Source organism: Callorhinchus milii, unplaced genomic scaffold (assembly GCF_018977255.1).
Source record: "Callorhinchus milii isolate IMCB2004 unplaced genomic scaffold, IMCB_Cmil_1.0 Scaffold4, whole genome shotgun sequence".
In the NCBI taxonomy this organism is placed as follows: Eukaryota; Metazoa; Chordata; class Chondrichthyes; order Chimaeriformes; family Callorhinchidae; genus Callorhinchus; species Callorhinchus milii.
Genome location: NW_024704745.1, coordinates 21,798,328 through 21,817,287, shown reverse-complemented (window position 1 = coordinate 21,817,287; position 18,960 = coordinate 21,798,328). Strand labels below are relative to the sequence as shown.

General features: G+C 45.8%; 2 protein-coding genes across 2 annotated transcripts in view; both read right to left on the bottom strand.

Annotated features, from left to right (window-relative positions):
* The window catches only part of gtf2f2a (general transcription factor IIF, polypeptide 2a), a 57,038-nt gene extending 52,860 nt beyond the window's left edge, over positions 1–4,178 (bottom strand). Inside the window, exons 1-3 of the mRNA XM_042333901.1 lie at positions 3,988–4,178; positions 2,269–2,342; positions 2,143–2,161 (exon numbers count right to left, since the gene is read on the bottom strand). Coding sequence (XP_042189835.1) covers positions 2,143–2,161; positions 2,269–2,342; positions 3,988–4,053 — 159 coding nt within the window. The 5' untranslated portion in view covers positions 4,054–4,178. The remainder of the gene's footprint in view (positions 1–2,142; positions 2,162–2,268; positions 2,343–3,987) is intronic.
* Positions 4,179–8,169: 3,991 nt separating this feature from the next.
* gpalpp1 (GPALPP motifs containing 1) lies at positions 8,170–18,937 on the bottom strand. Its single transcript, XM_007891728.2, has 8 exons — positions 18,746–18,937; positions 16,070–16,253; positions 15,202–15,309; positions 12,826–12,931; positions 11,733–11,867; positions 10,632–10,802; positions 9,228–9,326; positions 8,170–8,568 (listed from the first exon to the last, which is right to left on the bottom strand). Exons 1-8 carry the CDS (start codon positions 18,867–18,869, stop codon positions 8,353–8,355), a joined length of 1,143 nt encoding a protein of 380 aa, XP_007889919.1. The 5' UTR covers positions 18,870–18,937; the 3' UTR covers positions 8,170–8,352.
* Between the last annotated feature and the right edge of the window lie 23 nt (positions 18,938–18,960).

Sequence of the window (18,960 nt, the reverse complement as noted above, 5' to 3'; positions counted from 1 at the left end):
ATTACACAGCTTAAAACAGAACTACGCAGTCCAAGACAATCCCTGTCCAATACTGAATTAGCTGACTGCAGTCTGGGTAGTACAGAGAAACCCTGTTATGATATTCCTTGGTTCAGCTCTGCCTCGCTTATAGTGCAGATCAACTGTAGGTGAGTGCTAACCGGAAGCATGTTTTAAAAAAAGCACTTACAGATCACTCTGCCAATGCTGCCAATTTCGTGATTTGAACATATACGTGAAGCAAGCATCACTGACGTCACTTGTTGTGTGCTGTGCATACCCCTGATGTCACTAAGCAAATTCTCATCATTAATGATTCTTGCATAAAGCGCACATGTGCAGCATGCAGGATGCAAGCTTATGACATGGCGCCTGAGCTATTAGACCCAGAGCACTGTGTGATACTAAGGTTTACCTATAGGAGGACAGTTAAAATTGGCTCCAGCTACAGAAAGTGAAACAAACAGTCAGTCAGGTTCCGGTTCCTGATGGAACAACCTCTACTGGAACATGAGGAAGTGTGGACATTGTGCTAGAAGCTGCGATTCCTCCCCATCTCACCACATTTCAAATATTTGCTGTCGAGACTGACACGAGATAAGGTACCAGAAGAGCTGCCAGGGTCATTGGAATACGCTCACCACCCTCAACTTCAGTAAAAAAAAGAAATTATCCACTAAGCGTTCGCATTAAGTCCTATGTGTCGAGAATGAACATGATGTGGCATTTCATTACTGATCACAGAGACATAATTACCAATAATGTATAAACAGTAGCATCATGAGATTTAATATTGAGCACAAACTTAGATCTCAAATAACATCTTATGTCTTTCAAATTCTTTGACAACAGAATGGGAAATATTTCCGATACAAATTAAATTCAAGGTTTAGAATAGCAGTATTTAACCTCTTCAAATATCTATATGCTCCCTCTTGGTGACATCACCCACAGATATGGGATCAACTTCCACATGCATGCGGATGACACCCAACTTTACCTCTCTGCCTCCACCCTTGACTCCAGGACCACTACTATCCTGACTGAATGTCTGTCGGACATCAAGTCCTGGATGAGAGCTAACTTTCTTCAGTTGAACGTCAACAAGACCGAGGCTCTCTTGATTGGCTCCCGTCAAGGCCTCCTCAACTCAGGCGCTGACAGCATCACCATCCATGGTGACACCTGGATTCAATTCCAGGCAGGGTGAAACCTTGGGCAAGTTTCCTTACTCCACACGCCTAATAATAATCCCTCCAAAACCAAAAAAAAATAAATTGGTAATTTTCAATCCACGACAGCTTGTGGGACACTGCTGTGCGCAATTGGCTGCCACGTTTCGCCCACAAATATACAGTCAATTCACTTTACAGCATATTCTGTAAAGCACTTTGAGACATCTAGAAGACTTGTAAAGTGCTATATCAAATGCAAGGATTATTATTATTATCCATAGTTGCACACTCCACCTTGCTAAGCCAGTCTGGAACCTTGGGGTCTTGTTTTACCCTCAACTATCCTTTCTACCCCACATCTGCACCATGACCTGCTCTGCCTTCTCCCACCTCCGCAAAGTCACCCGGCTCCACATCTGTCTCACTTCGCAGGCTGCCAAAACCCTCATACACGCCTTCATTACATTGAGGCTTGACTATGCAAACTCACCACTTGTCGGCCTCCCCAACTCCTCCCTCCACAGGCTGCAGATCATCCAGGACTCTGCAGCCATGTCCTCTCCCACATAAAGCTCCGCAACCCTATGACCCCCATCCTTGCCCAACTCCACTGGCTTCCCATCACACAAAGGATACAGTTCAAGATCCTGGTCCTCACCTTCAAAGCCCTCTACAGTCTTGCTCCCCACTCCCTCTGTGACCTCTTAACCCCCTACTATCCTGTTCGCTCCCTCTGCTCAGCGGGCTCCGGCCTGCTTCACGCCCTTGCCTCGCTTGCCCCACTATTGGCGGGCGGGCCTTCCGCCACTCTGCCCCACCATCTGGAACGCCATCTTGCAGTCCCTCCGCTTTGCCCCTCCTTCAAGACCCATCGCAAGACCCTCCTCTTCGACAGTGCTTTCGATCTCCCTCCTTGTAGGTATGTACTTTCCAATTTACCACTTCTTCCTTTTTGTGATTCTCTTACCTCAGTTTTCCCTTGATTCCTATAAAAAAAGCAGACAGAATACACAGATTAGTTAATAATTCCTGGTTTGCCTTTCCTTACAGTACAATTAGTCTCAGTTATGTAGAAAATAAATGGGTCATTTACTTGGCTATCTGTATCTTTCCCACTTCACCTCTTCCCGTTGCCTTAGTCCATTGCTGTGAAAGGTACTTAGGAACCTACAAAAAAAGTATAGTTTAATAATTTTAGTATCATTTTAACAGACAGACAATTAATTGTACACCTCTTTGCAATAGTTGTATTAATCATCTCCTAATTCAAAACATAGTCTTATTCTTCACCATAGGTGACTTATCAGCTGCATTGAATTACACCTGCGCATGGCAGATCAGTGATTAAGTCGGATTTTATATAACTTATACAAGTTTGCCCCCAACTCAGACTTTGGATAAGTCATATTAAATGTTACGGTCCCGACTGATACAACTTATGTGAGTTCTAAGGAGAGTGGGGTCTGGGAGGGGGAGTGGGGTCTGGGAGGGGGAGTGGGGTCTGGGAGGGGGAGTGGGGTCTGGGAGGGGGAGTGGGGTCTGGGAGGGGGAGTGGGGTCTGGGAGGGGGAGTGGGGTCTGGGAGGGGGAGTGGGGTCTGGGAGGGGGAGTGGGGTCTGGGGGGGGAGTGGGGTCGGGGGGGGAGTGGGGTCGGTGGTGGGGAGTGGGGTCGGTGGGGTCGGTGTGAGTGGGGGAGGGGTAGTGGGGTCGGTGTGTGGGGGGGGAGTGGGGTCGGTGGGGGGGGTGTGAGGTGGGGGGGGAGTGGGGTCGGTGGGGGGGGGTGGGGTGGGGGGGAGTGTGAGGTGGGGGGGAGTGGGGTGGGGGGGGGAGTGTGAGGTGGGGGGGAGTGGGGTGGGGGTGGGGGGGGGGAGTGTGAGGTGGGGGGGGGAGTGGGGGGTGGGGGTGGGGGGAGTGTGAGGTGGGGGGGGAGTGGGGTGGGGGGGGGGGGAGTGTGAGGTGGGGGGGGAGTGGGGTGGGGGGGGGGAGTGTGAGGTGGGGGGGAGTGGGGTGGGGGGGGGGAGTGTGAGGTGGGGGGAGTGGGGTGGGGGGGGAGTGGGGTGGGGTGGGGGGGGGGGGGAGTGGGGTCGGTGTGAGGTGGGAGGGGGAGTGGGGTCGGTGGGGGGGGGGGGGAGTGGGGTCGGTGTGAGGTGGTGGGGGGGGGGAGTGGGGTCGGTGTGAGGTGGTGGGGGGGAGTGGGGTCGGTGTGACGTGGTGGGGGGGAGTGGGGTCGGTGTGACGTGTGGGGGGGAGTGGGGTCGGTGTGAGGTGGTGGGGGGGGAGTGGGGTCGGGGGGGGGGGGGAGTGGGTCGGGGGGGGGGGGAGTGGGGTCGGTGTGAGGTGGTGGGGGGGGAGTGGGGTCGGTGTGTGGGGGGGGAGTGGGGTCGGTGTGTGGGGGGAGTGGGGTCGGTGTGTGGGGGGAGTGGGGTCGGGGGGGGGGAGTGGGTTCGGTGTGGATGGTGGGGAGGGGGAGTGGGGTCGGGGGGGAGTGGGGTCTGTGGGGGGGAGTGGGGTCGGTGTGTGGGGGGGAGTGGGGTCGGTGGGGGGAGTGCCGGTGTGAGGCGGGGGGGGAGTGGGGGGGGGGGTGCCGGTGTGTGGGGGGTGGTGCGGTGTGGGGGGAGTGCCGGTGTGAGGTGGGTGGTGGTGTCGGTGTGGGGGGGTGGTGTCGGTGGGGGGAGTGTCGGTGTGGGGGGGAGTGCCGGTGTGTGGGGGGAGTGCCGGTGTGAGGTGGGTGGTGGTGTCGGTGGGGGGGGGAGTGCCGGTGTGTGGGGGGTGGTGGTGTCGGTGGGGGTGAGTGCCTGGTGGCGGGGCCTCACTTTGACCAGCCAGACGCCGGTGTTGAGTTTGACTCCGGTTAAATCCAGTTCCCCTTTCTCCGCCATGGCGCCGTCACAGCCTCGTCCCGCCCGCGCCCCGACCCCTCCACTCGCTTCTCACCGGAAGCTCAGGCCGAGCGGCCGCATCGCCGCCATGTTACCGCCCCCCTCCCCCGCTACCGGGGCCGACACCTGACAAACCGGCGGCGCCGCTTCCCTCGCCTCCGCACTCAGCAAAAAACGCGTTTGGTTATTTCGAAACTTCTTCCAAATCTCAGTTTCCTCCTCCTGCGTTTTTTTTCTCTACGTTTATCCCCAGTGAAAAACCGGTCACCTTCTCCGCCTTATAGACAGTTCTATGATGGAGGTTGAGTTTCTCCAGGTTTCCTGCCGATCCGCGATCGTGGGAAACTGCTCTGCGCTGCCGCGTTTCGCCCCCAAAACAAGAACACTATTAGATTTGTTGAGCGCCTTTCACGTTGGGGAGGACGTCCCGAGGCGATGGACAGTCAGTGTCTCGGACCCGAACTGGGGGTCAGGGTTGGGGAGGGTGGAGAGCGGAGTGGGGGGGGGGGGGGGGAGGCAGGGAGATCGAAAGTGCGATCGAAGAGGAGGATCTTGAGATGGGTCTTGGCGGAGGCGAGAGAGGGGGCGAGGCGGAGAGACTGCGGGATGGAGTTCCAGAGGGTGGAGACAGAGTGGCAAATGGTGGGGCGAGCGAGGCGGGGGACGTGGAGTAGGCTGGAGACCGTTGAGTGGAGGGAGCGGGCAGGCTGGTAAAGGGTTAGGAGGTCGCAGAGGTAGGGGGGGAGCAAGACCATGGAGGGCTTTGAGGGTGAGGACCAGGATCTTGAACTGTATCCTCTGTATGATGGGAAGCCAGTGAAGTTGGGTGAGGATGATAGGGGTGATCGGGCTGCGGAGCCTGGTGCAGGAGAGGACACGCGCTGCAGAGTTCTGGATGATCTGCAGCCTATGGAGGAGGAGTCGGGAAGGCCGACAAACAGGGAGTTTGCATGGTCAAGCCTGGATGTTATGAATGCATGTATGAGGGTCTTGACAGCCTGCGATGTGAGACAGTGGCGGGGGTGGGGGAAGACAGAGTGGGCATGGCACAGATGTGGGGTAGAAAGGATTGTTGAGGATCAAATAAGACGCCATGGTTCTGGACTGGCTCGGTGAGATGGAGTGTGTATCCTTGGATGGTGATGCTGTCAGCACCTGAGGTGTGGAGGCGCTGACAAGAGCCAATCAGGAGGGTCTTGGTCTTGTTGACGTTCAACTGTAGAAAGTTAGCTCTCATCCAGGACGATGTCTGACAGACATTCTGTCAGGACAGCAGTGGTCCTGGGGTGAAGGGTGAAGGCAGAGAGATAGAGCTGGGTGTCATCCGCATATATGTATATCTCATGTCTGCAGATAATGTTGCCAAGAGGGAGCATATAGGTATTGAAGAGGAAGGGAACAAGGACAGAGCCTTGAGGAACGCCACACGAGACGGTGTGGGGGTTAGAGGAGAAACCGTTTGTGGAGATGGAGTGGAGGCGGTGTGAGAGGTACGATCTGAACCAGTCAAGGACAGAGCCATGAAGGTTGAGGTGATAATGGTAGGGCAGAGGCGGCTGAGCAGATTCCTTTGACTTTGGTTTTTAGGGTCCAGCATCTCCTTGCAGTTGGCGTTGGAGGAGAGGATGGGCGAGGCATGAGAGGATGGGCAGAAGAACCGATTGGTAATGGAGAAGCCTGGGTTTGTTCTTGGCCTCGAAGATTGTCTTGGGAGTAGAAGGACAATTTAGCAGAGGCGAGTGGTAAATTTTGATAAGGTCCAGCCAGATCTGCCAATGGATTAAATTAGATTTGAGCCAGGTGCATTCAGCAGCATGCACCTGTACCTTGAGGGAGTGGATGTGGCTGTTGTACCAGGGTGACTTCCATGAGTAGGAGGAGGTTCGGGCAGCGAGGGGAGCAAGGGCATTAAGAGTGGTGGAGAGGGAGTTGTGGAGGAGAATGACAGAGGAGGATAGGTCATTGTGGGAGGAAGCTCAGAGGTGGAGGAATTTGGATGACTCTGGAGAAGGGTGTGGGGGAGCGTGGAGAGAGTTTTTTTGCAGGGGCAGTAGGAGATGGAGGTGGCTTCGGTGGTGGTGGGGAGAGGGATTGAGGAGTTAAGGGAGATGGTGAGGTCCAAGACAGTGAGGTGACAGTCAAGGGGTGTGACCGTGGACATGGGTGGCGGAGTAGATGTGGAGGGAGAGATTGAGGGAGGAGGGAAAAGTCAGCAGAAATAGAGCAGGAGGGGGTGAAGTGAAGTTTGAAGTCGCCTCGGCTGAGGAGGTGTTCAGAGCCATACAGCCAGTTGACCTTACAGTATATTCTATGAAGCGCTTTGAGATGTCTCAACATCATGACAAGGTACTATATCAAATGCAAGTATTATTATTATTTGCAAATATGACACAAGACAATATGAGATAATTCCATTCAACCTATCAATATTGCTTCTTCCTGCAGCCCATGTGGCTTGTTTTTTGTCATGATGTCTCTCCGACTTAATCTTCTGAGAAAGGTAACTTAGCAGGGAAAAAAAGCATTCGGGGGGAAAAAAAATCCATTCAATTTCTCCCAGAGTTCCAAAAGTGAGTGAAAACTGATAAGACACTCACCTAACATTCCAGTCTGCCCGAAATTGAGGAGTGGTTACAATCCATGGGTGAGCAGTGCCTTCAGTAGAAAGTCAAAATTGCATGATGTGGTGAGGCACAATATCAAATGCAAGATTATTATTACTATTATTATTAAACAATTCACAAAAGAAAATGATCATTCACTTCAAGACTGTTTGAAGAGGCAGACAAGATCAAGGTTTAACTTTTCATCCAAAGGACAGCAACTCAGACACTGCACTCCCTCCCCCAAATGTATTGGAGTATCAACTTACATTATGTGAGTTCAAGTCCCAAGTTGGAGCTTGAATATTCTGATCTAGAGGCGGAAGTGCTACCATTGAGCCAGATTTAATTTTCTTGCAGTTTTTTTCAATATGGATATCAAATTTCAATATTCCTGAGATTACATTGGATTAGGTTTCCAGATTAGTTGGAAATATGGAATCAAAAAGGGAATATTGCTACATTTATTTTCGGATTGTGTTTTGTTCAGCCTTTCTGGAGAAACTACATTAAGCAGTTATTAACAAGGTGTATTCCTCCATTTAAAATGTTAAGGTGTTCTTAACAGCCTTCATTTCTGGGTGGACCAAATTTTCTCCTTTCCAGACACTCAACCTCACCGCATCCAGTGGAACACCAATCATGTGCAAAACAGCCCATCAGCAAACTGTTCAGCACTACAACACAGCCCTGTGTCCACTTATCCCCAGCAGAGGTCACTGTATACCAGGCAGAAGTGAAACCCCTGAAGTATTCCCCTCCATACCTCAGAGGCCAATGCAATCACCTCATTTCTGTGCCAACCCTCGAAAAGCAAGTCATCTCATAGGCTGGGAATCAAGCCTAGTTTGAAGATATTTCCATTGCAAGCTATGAATATGATAGGTGTCACATACACAGCCTAGCGCAGGGTAGCACTTCAGCTTCTGAGTCAGCAGGTTGTGGGCTCAAGCCCCACGTCGGGGAGTAGAATCACATTGTCTAAGCTGGCGGGTTGCATTGTCGGAGGTGCCGTGCTTCAGCGCCTTGGGACATCCCTCCCGACATGAAAGGCGCTCTATAAGTGTAATTTATCGTCGTCGTTGTTGGATGAGACATTAAACCGAGGTCATTTCTGTCTATTCAGGTGGATGTTAGAGATCCCATGACACTATTCAAAAGGAGAAGGGAGTTTCTCCCGGTGTCCTGGCCAACAAATCCCCAAAAATAATTGGCCGTGGCTGTTTGTGGTACATTGTTTTTCACAAAATGGTTGCCATGTTTCGCCCACAAAAAAGTCAGAACCACTTTACAGTACATCCTCTGAAGCACTTTTGAGACTTCGACAACGTGATGCTATATCAAATGGATTATTATTATTATCTTATACTGGTATAGGATTGGGGTGGCTTGTTAGTTCAGAGCAGTATAAGGAGATGCATGCTTCAGCTTTCATCTCAACACATGACAAAAATTTGTACAGCCAATAAAGGTTGCTTGAATTGTAATCACTGACCAAAAAGACGCAGAACTATTTAGGCAAAACAGATTTACCTTTACTTAGATTCATCAAAATTGTTAAAACAGGAACAAAGAATTTGGTGCCTCCTACAACAACAGTTTTTACCTTACAATAGAGAAATATTACAGCAATGTTAACTAACTACAGAATGTCTGCAGTTACGATAAAACCACATCTTTTTTCAGCAGTTACGTTTTACAGAAACATGTTGCTTTTTCCATGTGAAAACCTGGTGTTCAGCTCTCTAGATTTCTTGATTAAGGCTTTTTTTTGGGCCTCATCAAACTGATGAACCTGGAGATCCTGATCCCGATCAAATGCTCGTCGTTCCTGGGGTTTCTCCTCTTCGCTCGCTTTTCTCTTCAACTTTTTACTGTGCATGTCAAGTAACGATTCAGATCTTTTGGTCTCCTTTCAACAACAAAACACTTGGTCAGTTTCATTAAAAAAATGACAAATTTCTTTATGAGAATAGGCATTTCCCAGGACACAAAACCTATTCCATTCTTAAGTTATGTAATGTAAAAGTGCCACTCAGCAGAAGAATGGGTCGGGTGAAATATATAATGGTTAATATTAGGGCTTGATACTTGTTAATCTAAGATACTGTATGAAAATATCTCTTACAAATATATAATGTGGCCCATTGAGACAGCAACTAGGGTCCATAAAATGCCAATCTTCCTTATAACGGGGCCACGACAGCTAGTCGGCACTTCCACATTCAGGGCACACAAGCACAGCCGTTCACTCTTGCACACCGGTCAGCTCCCGCACTAAAAAAAAGTGCACATTCCTGTACACGCGCAGTGTACAGGAAGTCACGGGCAGCAACATGATGACACAGATGTCAGATTTGTTTTTTTTAGCGTAAAACAAAGCAGCCGGCAGCACACATACACAGTGAATGCTACAATCGTGCTACAAGCAAACCTGTGTTATAACTGTGGTTCTACTATAATACATTAAGATGCTGTGTCCCAATTTTAAAAAATAATTTCAAAGGAAAAACTAATTTAGCTCATTTGAGATCCATAAAAAATGCTTACAATCATAAAACAGAAGCTTACATTGTACACTGCTACTTCCTTAGCCATTCTTTTGTCCCTGTCTGAGAGAAAAACACTCTCAGGTTCTTTCGTAGGCAAGTCCTTTGATTGTACCATTTCCTGAAAGAAGAAAACAGAAAATATGGATTACGACAGTCAATTACTCAAGAGTAATTATCAGGAAAGGTCATGAATCCTACAAGGCTGTGGTACAGATTTGAATACGGACAAAGAAAACCCAGATATTAATCTATTGATTACAGTTCAACCTGCTCTAGGTTGAATGACCTACATAAAACCTGTTCTAGGTGAAATTTACCTAATTCCAGACAAAGCAAAATTTGCACCTGTAAGTGGCAAACATACATGGAACTCTCAATCTGCTCTGAATACCTTTAAGCATTGTGATCGGTTTCCGCGTGTGTCAGACACACCCGGGTAACCAACTAAAAGAGATTAAATGACTCAATGCATCTTAACCAGCACAGTAATTAAGTAAATTACACAGTAAATAATAGCTGATTCTGAAGGTTCAGACCCAAAACACGAGCCTGCTTTTCTCTTTCACATGCAGTTTGATCTGCTCAGCTGTGAATTTCTAGCTGTGGCTATTTTATGTAACATTTGTGCTGAGCGAGTGCATCTTCAACTTTGATTGACTATTTCAGAACAAACTGCTCCCTTCTTCCAGTGTCTGATTTGCTTTTGAGCCAGGCTGGCATCTGTCATCAGCAGGGGCCTGGAGTACTGCAGGCCCACCTCCCTCAGGAACCGGATTACCAAACTACCATGGAGGGTTGACTCGAGAAAGGTTCGATATTAAATTCAAGGATTATTTGTTACTTTATTTGCATTCCAAAAGATGAGTTCATACAGTATTAGCAAACTGTAAATACAATTGTGAGCATATTTCTGCTGATCTGATAATATGGCTACAGGCTACATGATTTAGAAAAATCACTGGACTATTGTTTCTCTGGGGTGGTGCGGCAAGTGAAGGGTTTTTTCTCTACACCTTACTTTAATCACACGTATTCTGCTTCTTTTGTCCTAATCTTTGATTTATAATGGGCAAATCGGCAAGAACACCATTTCCAGGTCTTTCCTTTCTTAAACTTCTGTACAAACCAATGCACTGACTTGCACAGCCAGTCCTAAAGAGACGACCCCCTGAAGCTGTTTTGACTCAAAACCAGAGCAGGGGCAGGAGGGAGGGAGTGGGGCAGGGAACTCCATGACTCTCACCCCAGCAACTAAAGAGACGCTACTATCCAATTTATAGATTGAAAGATTTATAACAAACTAGCTCAGGAAGGGTTGGCTGGCATTGTATTTACAATTGTGTTCTTCCCACTATGTTTCATAAGAATCATTTTCTGAAACCAATTGTAGCAATGAAACAGTAACAAATTACTCAAAATCTACCTTATCTTTTTCTTTTTTTTCCTTGTCAGCTGGAGTGTCTGTCCATATAGATCGGTCACGGGATCCTTCGTCTGAACGTTTCTTAAAGGTTCTGGCACCCAGACCAATGTTTTGTAATTCTGGTGGAAGTTCAGTCATCCAAGACTCTCTGGTCTCCTTCTTGCCTTCATTCTTGTTACAAATAATACAATTCAGTAAGATTAGCAAACTGTACAAGTTTTCTTAAAATAGAGAAATGTTCCTTTACACAAAAAACAAAGTATTCTGCATCACAAAAGATCACTAACTAATAACTGTTAAAGGATGGTACAGTGGAGGCTTGTTTTAAGGTTGTAGTTGGGATTCATAAAATCCACATTCATAAAATCCCAACCGGTCTTTAACAAGGCCAATACATGTAGCCGGCTGAGAAAATGACCAATTGCTGTCATCAAATTGCCGCTCACATCACTTCCTGTATGCTGGAAGTCACGTCAGTGGCGACCTAATAACCGGGGAGTCATTTTTAACGTGCGGAAAAGGCCAGCGTGCGGGAACCAAGTGAGATGGCTGCAGGCATATTCAATAATAATCTTTGCATCCTTGCACTGGATATAGCGCCTTATCACGTCTTCCAAGATGTCTCAAAGCACTTCACAGAATATACTGTAAAGTGAATTGACTGTATATTTTGTGGGCGAAATGCAGAAGCCAATTGCGCACAGCAATGTCCCACAAACAGTCGTGGATTTTAAGAGACCAATTTATCAATTTTTTATAAAAGAATTATTGCCCCCAGAAAAGCAATTCGCCAATTGACTAACAACCGGGTTTCTACTTACTGCTGGGTAAATAGAGGTTTCTGGGATAAGGAAACTTGTCCAACATTTCACCCTGCCAGGAATCAAACCCAGGTCTCTTGCTTGCGAGGCGAGTGCTCTAACCACTGAGCTACAGGACTCCTGTGAATGGGGTCAACACCCCATTTGTTTTATAACTGAATCAGCACAATATAACGGGACTACTAAGCAAAATTGATAATGCACATCATAAACAAATTAATCTAAACTTTCTAGAATCGAAGACTGGCATAGCTATTATAAAATGATCTCATTGGCTTACTGTGTTCCCAGAAATAAGTCTTTCTTTCATTTTTTTAGCTCGCAGTTCAATCTCCATTGCTATATTGGATTCATTTGGTCCCATTGAAGGCATTGGGCCAATTACATTCTCGTCTTCACGTTCATTTTCTGTTGGCTGAAACACAGAAGAAATTTGTGAGCCACAAGTTTAACTTTGAACATTTACTGCTTCTATTCACTTCAGTTTGGGGTCCTGAGTGTTAAAAGTTGGAATATATTATCCTAGATTATGACTGCTTGTATTCCACAGAGTAACTTTAAAATAAGGAATGTCTTTAGTAATTCACAGAATGGTTTACTGATTTATAACATTAGTGAGAAAAAGTCTTTCAAATTTGAATCTCGGCACAGAGCAGAACTTTTAAAACTACATTACAAGGGAAAATTGCAGTCACTGGAAATTCACTTGAGGTCATTTTAAGTTTTTCTAAAAACAGTTTTGAGTATTTGTTTTCTTCTAGCCTGCAGTGTACAGTATTGCACATTACATGCATCACAAACGTTAAAAGTGTTTTTTAAAACTCGAATGAATATTAGGATCCAGTGTACCACTAATCTTAATACAGTACATCTTACATTTATACAGCACCTTTCACATTGGAAGGAAATCTCAAAGCACTTGACACTGCTGGATGGGCACCCAAGCTGGGGGTTGGAACTGAACAGGGTAGGGAGGGGAAAGATGACCAAAGGTGCGGTCAAACAGGTACATCATAAGCAGCGAGCTCCTTAATAGCAACTGGTCGCAAATAACAACTCCTGCCATTAATGTGAAGTGCATTGCACTGACTTGGAGAAACTCCACTCAAACCTAATATAGCTCTGATTACCAGTGTTCCCAGGGGTCACTGTAACCCCTTGCTCCCACCATCCATATAAGATGTTTTTTNGAAAGAATTAAGATTATAATTAAAATAAGTCTTATAACGAGATGTTCTTGACATTGTACTGGTCAGACAGCTGTAACTATGTATTTACGGCAGAAATATATCAAAGTGAGGGTTTTACCATATAGCAACTGACAGTACAATACTGAACATGATGAATATTCTTGTGATTTATTTCCTACTTACCAACCTACTTAAGCTGGGCGACACTGCTGGTGCAGTTAGAGATTCATAGCTTATTTCCTCCTCTGGCTTTCTGAAACCAGGTGGCAATGCAGGTCCTATAAAAGGCCTAAAAGGTTTTAAATGAAAAAAATCAGTACAGTAAAAAATAAATGTTGCTCAATTAATTGGTCTATATTGTTCATTTATTTCCAATAAGGCCAGAGGCACCAGTATTGGAGTGGACTCTCTCAGCTCAAAGCACAGACCTTCTTACACATTTCAAGGCACTTGTTAGTTTTCACTTTAGTCACTTTACAAATACAGCAGAAAACCTTTCCCCAAATAGGCAAAAAAAAGTGAGACAATGACAAATGTCAAGGAGACAAGTTTTTCTCCCTCCTCTCCTAAAAGTATTGGCTCTTGGGGTACGATTCTAAAAATGTCACTCTTGGATAACTCACCTCCAACGACCTGTCTTAATGTCTAACCACGGACCGTGTTGGCAGAGAATACATTGTGAAAGGTATCACAGCTGAGCTGGACCCCATTCTCTCCCCAACATCAAGGCAATGGATAGGCTACAAGGAGATGCATAGGCAGCATTGATGATACCAGGAATGAGAGACTTTACAAACAAGGAGAGATATCAAAGATGAAAAGCTTTACTTCCGAGAGACTGGAAGAATTGGACTGTTTTCCTTAGAACAGAGAAGATTGAGAGGAGACCTGATAGGGGTGTTTAAAGTTATGAGGAGTTATGATAAAATAGGGAGAAATTATATTCATTAGTCGGTGACTAGAAGGCATAGATTTAGGTAACTACCAAAAGAGCAAAGGGAGAGGTTTGAGAATTTAATTCTACCTAGGAGGCTGTTAAGACATTGAATGCCGTGTCTCGAACAGTGGTTGAGGCAGAATCCATATTAGCTTTTAAGAGGGAATTAAACATTCGACAAGGAGAAATATAAAAGGATATGGTAAGAAAAATTGGAACAAAACAAATAGCTCTTTCAAAGATCCAGCAGAAGCATTAAGGCCCAAATGGCCTCCTTATGTGCTGTAAATTTTTATGGTTCCAGCTGGGGCCACTGAATAGTAATCAAGAGCTGATTTTTCCATTCCCTAACTCAGGTCAACTGCATCAATAATGGCTATCTGACGAGTTCAACTAACAGACCAGGATTAAGTGAGATCTTCCCAGACTTTATAGTTCAGTTTCATTGTCTTTATACCTCAAGGAACTCAAACAGCTCAATCCACACTGTGATTACAAACTTTTTTGGAGTTGTTTTGATTAGATTTTTGGCAGATTGGATTACTGCTGACAGAAAGATAAAACGCTTAGGAGAATTTCCAGATGCATAATAGTAGCAAGTCCACAGGACCAATGTAAAAGACTCAAAGTTCTTAAAGGGATACTTTCCTAAAAAGTTCCTCTCACCAATTTGTATGAGTCTACTCATTTGTACGCAGTAGTAGGATAAATGAGGAAATGTGAATACCTCTAAATCAAGGAGGAAGAAAAGGAGAGGCTTGTATCAGTTCCAAGCACATTAGTTCTTTCTTAAAGGTAACTATTGCTATTCTACCACCCTCTTTCCTTGGATAAAATATTGATCCACACAGTTTTAAAGATTCAGAATGTAACAATTGTTGACACTGAAATAAGTATCACTCACCACAATAAACATCTCAACCAAAAATTATTTTAAAACCTACTGGAATCATAGAATCTTGTAGCACAGAAGAAGGCCATTCAGTCCACCGTGCCTGTGCTGTTGAAAGAGCTATTCAACTAGTCCCGCCCCTGTCTGTATCTCACAACAAAAGCAGCCAAAATCCTTGTCCATACCTTCGTCACTTCCCGACTGGACTATTCCAATGTCCTCCTCTTTGGTCCGCCATACACAAAATTTAGCTAATTCAAAACTTGGATTTGATACTCACCTGCACAAAACTCTGTACCCCATCACACCAGTCCTTTTCAGGCTCCACTGGTTTCCAGTTACCGAACCGATCGACTTCACTCGGATCCTCTTACTCGTTTTCAAATCCCTTCATGCCCTCGCATCTCCCTACCTATCTGATTTGCTTATCCCCCACTCCACCATCCGCTGCCTCTGCTCAGCTGGCTCCGGCCTCCTGTTTGTCCCTCGGCCCCTCCGTTCCACCATCGGTGGCCGTGCCTTCAGCCACTATGCCTAGTAACTCTGGAACTTTCTCTCCGCCTGGCCCCCTCCCTCCTCATTTTCAAATCCCACCAAAAGACCTTCCTTTTTTTTGATCGTGCTTACGCTCACCTCCCCCTCCCTCTCCCCCTGGTTTGGGGTAAGATTACGGGACGCTACCCCACGTGAAGGGAAAATAACGAAACCCCTTTAATCAAATCTTGTTTACCGGTCAGGAGATTGCTGTTTTTTCGGAAATCCAGGAGGAAGGGCAGGGCCAAAAAATCCATCGTCTTCATCTTTTTCTTGTTCCTGGGGAATGACCGTCTGTTTGCCTCTTGGGAAAAATGTCAAAAATCAACACTGGTGTAATAAAGGATCTTTACAGTTTAGATTCAGAGGGCAGAATAAACATTATGAAGAGTACAGCGCATCTTCTTTCAAATATGTACTGGCTCTCAGTAATTTCAGTTTCATAGATCATTATTTTCATGAAGCATTGAACAAATAAAATACGAGATCCATGACCTCAATTAATTCCTTTCCCGTTTATACCTACTGGAGCTCTGAACACTTACAGTATTCATTTTCTAAATACTCCAAACCCAAAATAAAAACCAGTTGCCAAGAATTACCATACAAGGACCAGGATTCTTGTAGACTTTTGATATACCTGTACCTCACCCCCACATAATCACTCACTCTCCAACAGAATCTAGTTTGACCCTTCACAAAATGTATTTATTTATTGCCGAACAATTTTCTCTTTGTTTTAATGGGAAGAGCCCAATCTCTACTGCATTGCCTTTGGACACTCGGGACTGAGAACATAAACTCTTCACATAGTGGTGACAGAATGATACAAGTTTATGTGTTAACTAACTACCGCAGCCGGTTGGCTTCTAAGAACTTAAGAGGCGAAAGGCAGTACTTAAATTAAAACCACAAACCAAACCACTTCAAGACTGGGTCACACTTTTAATTGAAAATTTAGACTGACCTTCATTGTCTACCTGCAGTTTTTTGGCAAACAGTAGTTAATTATAAACAAGTACACAGAGTGCACCTGAGTAGGTGACCCAATAGCTCTCACTAACCTGGGTTTGGATTTGTCACTATTCTCCTTCTCGATAACCTGTTTACTTGATTTCATTAAGTCGGAGGCCAAAGCAGGACCGGTTTCCCTCTTCTCGTGGGTGCATCGGACACCTTCTTCATCACTGTCTGAACTTTCAGAACTCTTACGTGACCTAAATCCTGGAGGCAACGCAGGTCCTGCAACTACATATAGTCTTGCATCAGACAATTCTGTCACATTCAAAGGTTAAAATACATATTCTGGTGATGACTACTGTTTTCTTTGATCTGTAAACTTAAAAATTATTCATAGCAGACACACACACACACACATTGCTTGTCACTGGTTTTGCCAGAACCACTCAATTAGGAACTCCGGTTTACTCCAGAATATATGAGGGATACTGCAAAAGTAATGCCTCCTTCCTATTTTCTCAAAATTCTTTAATTGTTAACTTACAAAACTTAACATAGACACAAAAAGGCTTTTTTTTTNAAACACACCAATGCAGTTATTTTTCCCACAAAGTTTGACACAGCAAGAGATGAATCAAACACTTTCCCTATGCCTTGGCAAATTCTATCATATCTGTGGAGTACAAGGAGCAAGTATCAGGTGAACATTAAAGATCCCATGAGTGTCAAAACAATGCACAGTTTTTTTCCCAGTGTCCCAGCCAACAATCTCCCAGATAAAATTGGTCATTCTTTTCATAGCTGTACATAGGGAATTGTTGAGCACAAATTGGCTGCCACATTCACCTACAAAATACATAGTCAATGCACTTTACAGTAAATCCTGAGGAGCAATATCAAATGCAAGTATTATTATTAAATGCTATTCTTATTTTTATTTAAATGTAGTATCTTGGATTTATGTGAACTTCATTTGCCAGTCATCAACATAGTTAGAAGTAAGCCAGCAGGAAACATTCTCATTACAGGGTTGGCAGGGACAGGAGAGAAATGGGGGCAGCAGAGGAAAATTAAATTGTGTAGAGCAAGCTGTATAGACTGCCAAATGTTAAACTACAGTTATGGAAGATGTATATGTACAGACAGAATATTGTTGAGAGATGAATCTGTGAATGCTGGCAAGCTCCTGTTCCTTTTCATTCTACATATATTAGCTCAGTGAATAACAGGCAATCCTGTCCTCAACAGACATTGACCTTGAGCGCTTTACACATGACCCACCAGACACTGATCATGAACAGGTTAACCTTGCTGATTCTTTCCCCTCTATCCTTCTGTCTCCAGGATGATGAGGCTAATTCAGTGCCCTCAATTGCTGCTCTGTCTTAGGTCAGCTGATCTCCCAGCTCTCGATTTCCAGATGCAGCTTCACTTTGTGAGATAAGGTTTCTGCAGTCTCAATGTCTATATGAATCAATCATACATGGATTATGGGATTATCAATCAATAGCACAGCCTAGCTCTTAACCCTATTTACATTCCAAAGGCAACAGCATTTATGGAAATAAACAAGAACCTTTGACTGTGCTAAATGGAAAATACCTCCTTTTTTTAAGTCAGAAAGACAGGTTCTGTGCTGCCCTCTAAACGACAGAAAGACAGGTTCTGTACTGTCCATTGCCCAAAGAGAAGCAGCTCAAAGTTCAATACAATTTGAAAACTGCCAGGGAGAACACTGTATTGCGGTAAATGTATACTCTCCCAAAATAGATGTCCAACACAGATCTGGATCACTTCTTAACTTCTCAGTGGCAACTGGCCAGTCAATGCAAACAGTCAAAAAAAATACAGCTGATGAGATCAGGTTTCAGCTCAATTACATGTGCAAGAATAATGCCCCTGCATTTTGTGTTCAGCTGGGTGGTGAATGTATGGTACTCACTACCCCAAAGGGCTGTTGACGCTCAGTTCTTGAACATATTCAAGACTGAGATAGATAGATTTCTTATTGCAAAAGGGATTAAGGGATATGGGGATAAGGCAGGGTCAGGTTATTAGCTGGAGTTAGGTTAGAAGATCAGCCATGATTGAATGGCGGGGCAGGCTTGAAGGGCCGAATGGCCTACTCCTGCTCTTACATGTTATGTTATATTATGGGTGTCTGACACAAGTAGAAACTCATCACCATGCTTAAGATTATCCAAACCAAACTGAAACCATGCATCCCACCTACACACGTGGAAATTCCAGAGATGTTTATTGGCAATGGAATGCACACTCTCTCCCTGGAGGGACTCATCCTGGTTTACCCAATTCCGGAAAGCATTAGGCGCAGATTAGCGAGCGACAAGGCATAGGGACTCCAGAGTGGGCATTTGGATACTGCTGGAGTCCAAGCAGCTAAAACCGCAGAGCTTCCCATTGAACGCACTATCTGGTATGCTTTCCTGCTGCTTTTAGGTATGCAGTTTAGTCTTAAGGTATGGGTTAACAGGGTTAACAGGACCTGGGTGGGATGATTCCCTGCCCCCAGTGACTGGCCTGCCCTCCCAAGTCCTACAGATGATGAGCGAGGATGGCTGACCTACCATCAGCAGTGCCCATGGGAATGGCGTGGTGAGCAAGATTCAAATGCATTGGGTGCGGAGAGGAAGGTAAGATATAGATGGAGGGATAAAAGGAGAGAAGGGGCGGGAGAGAAGAGAGTGGAACTAAGGAGAGAGAGAGAGAGAGAGAGAGATGGGGCTGAGAGAGTGGAACCAGACAACGGAAGCACGTACCCGCTGTGTGGTCCGTGGGCTTCGAGCCCCGTCGCCGCTCACAGTCGTCTGCTGATCGCTGGCTCCTGACTGTCCTAAAGCCGGGAGGCAGCGCGGGACCCAGAGGGGCCTCCTCCTCCGACATGCCGCCTGCTGCTGCCCTCACCAGCCCTGCCCGGCCCGGCCCGGCCCTGCTCACCCTGACCAGCAGTGTCCAGCTCAGCCCAACACTGTGC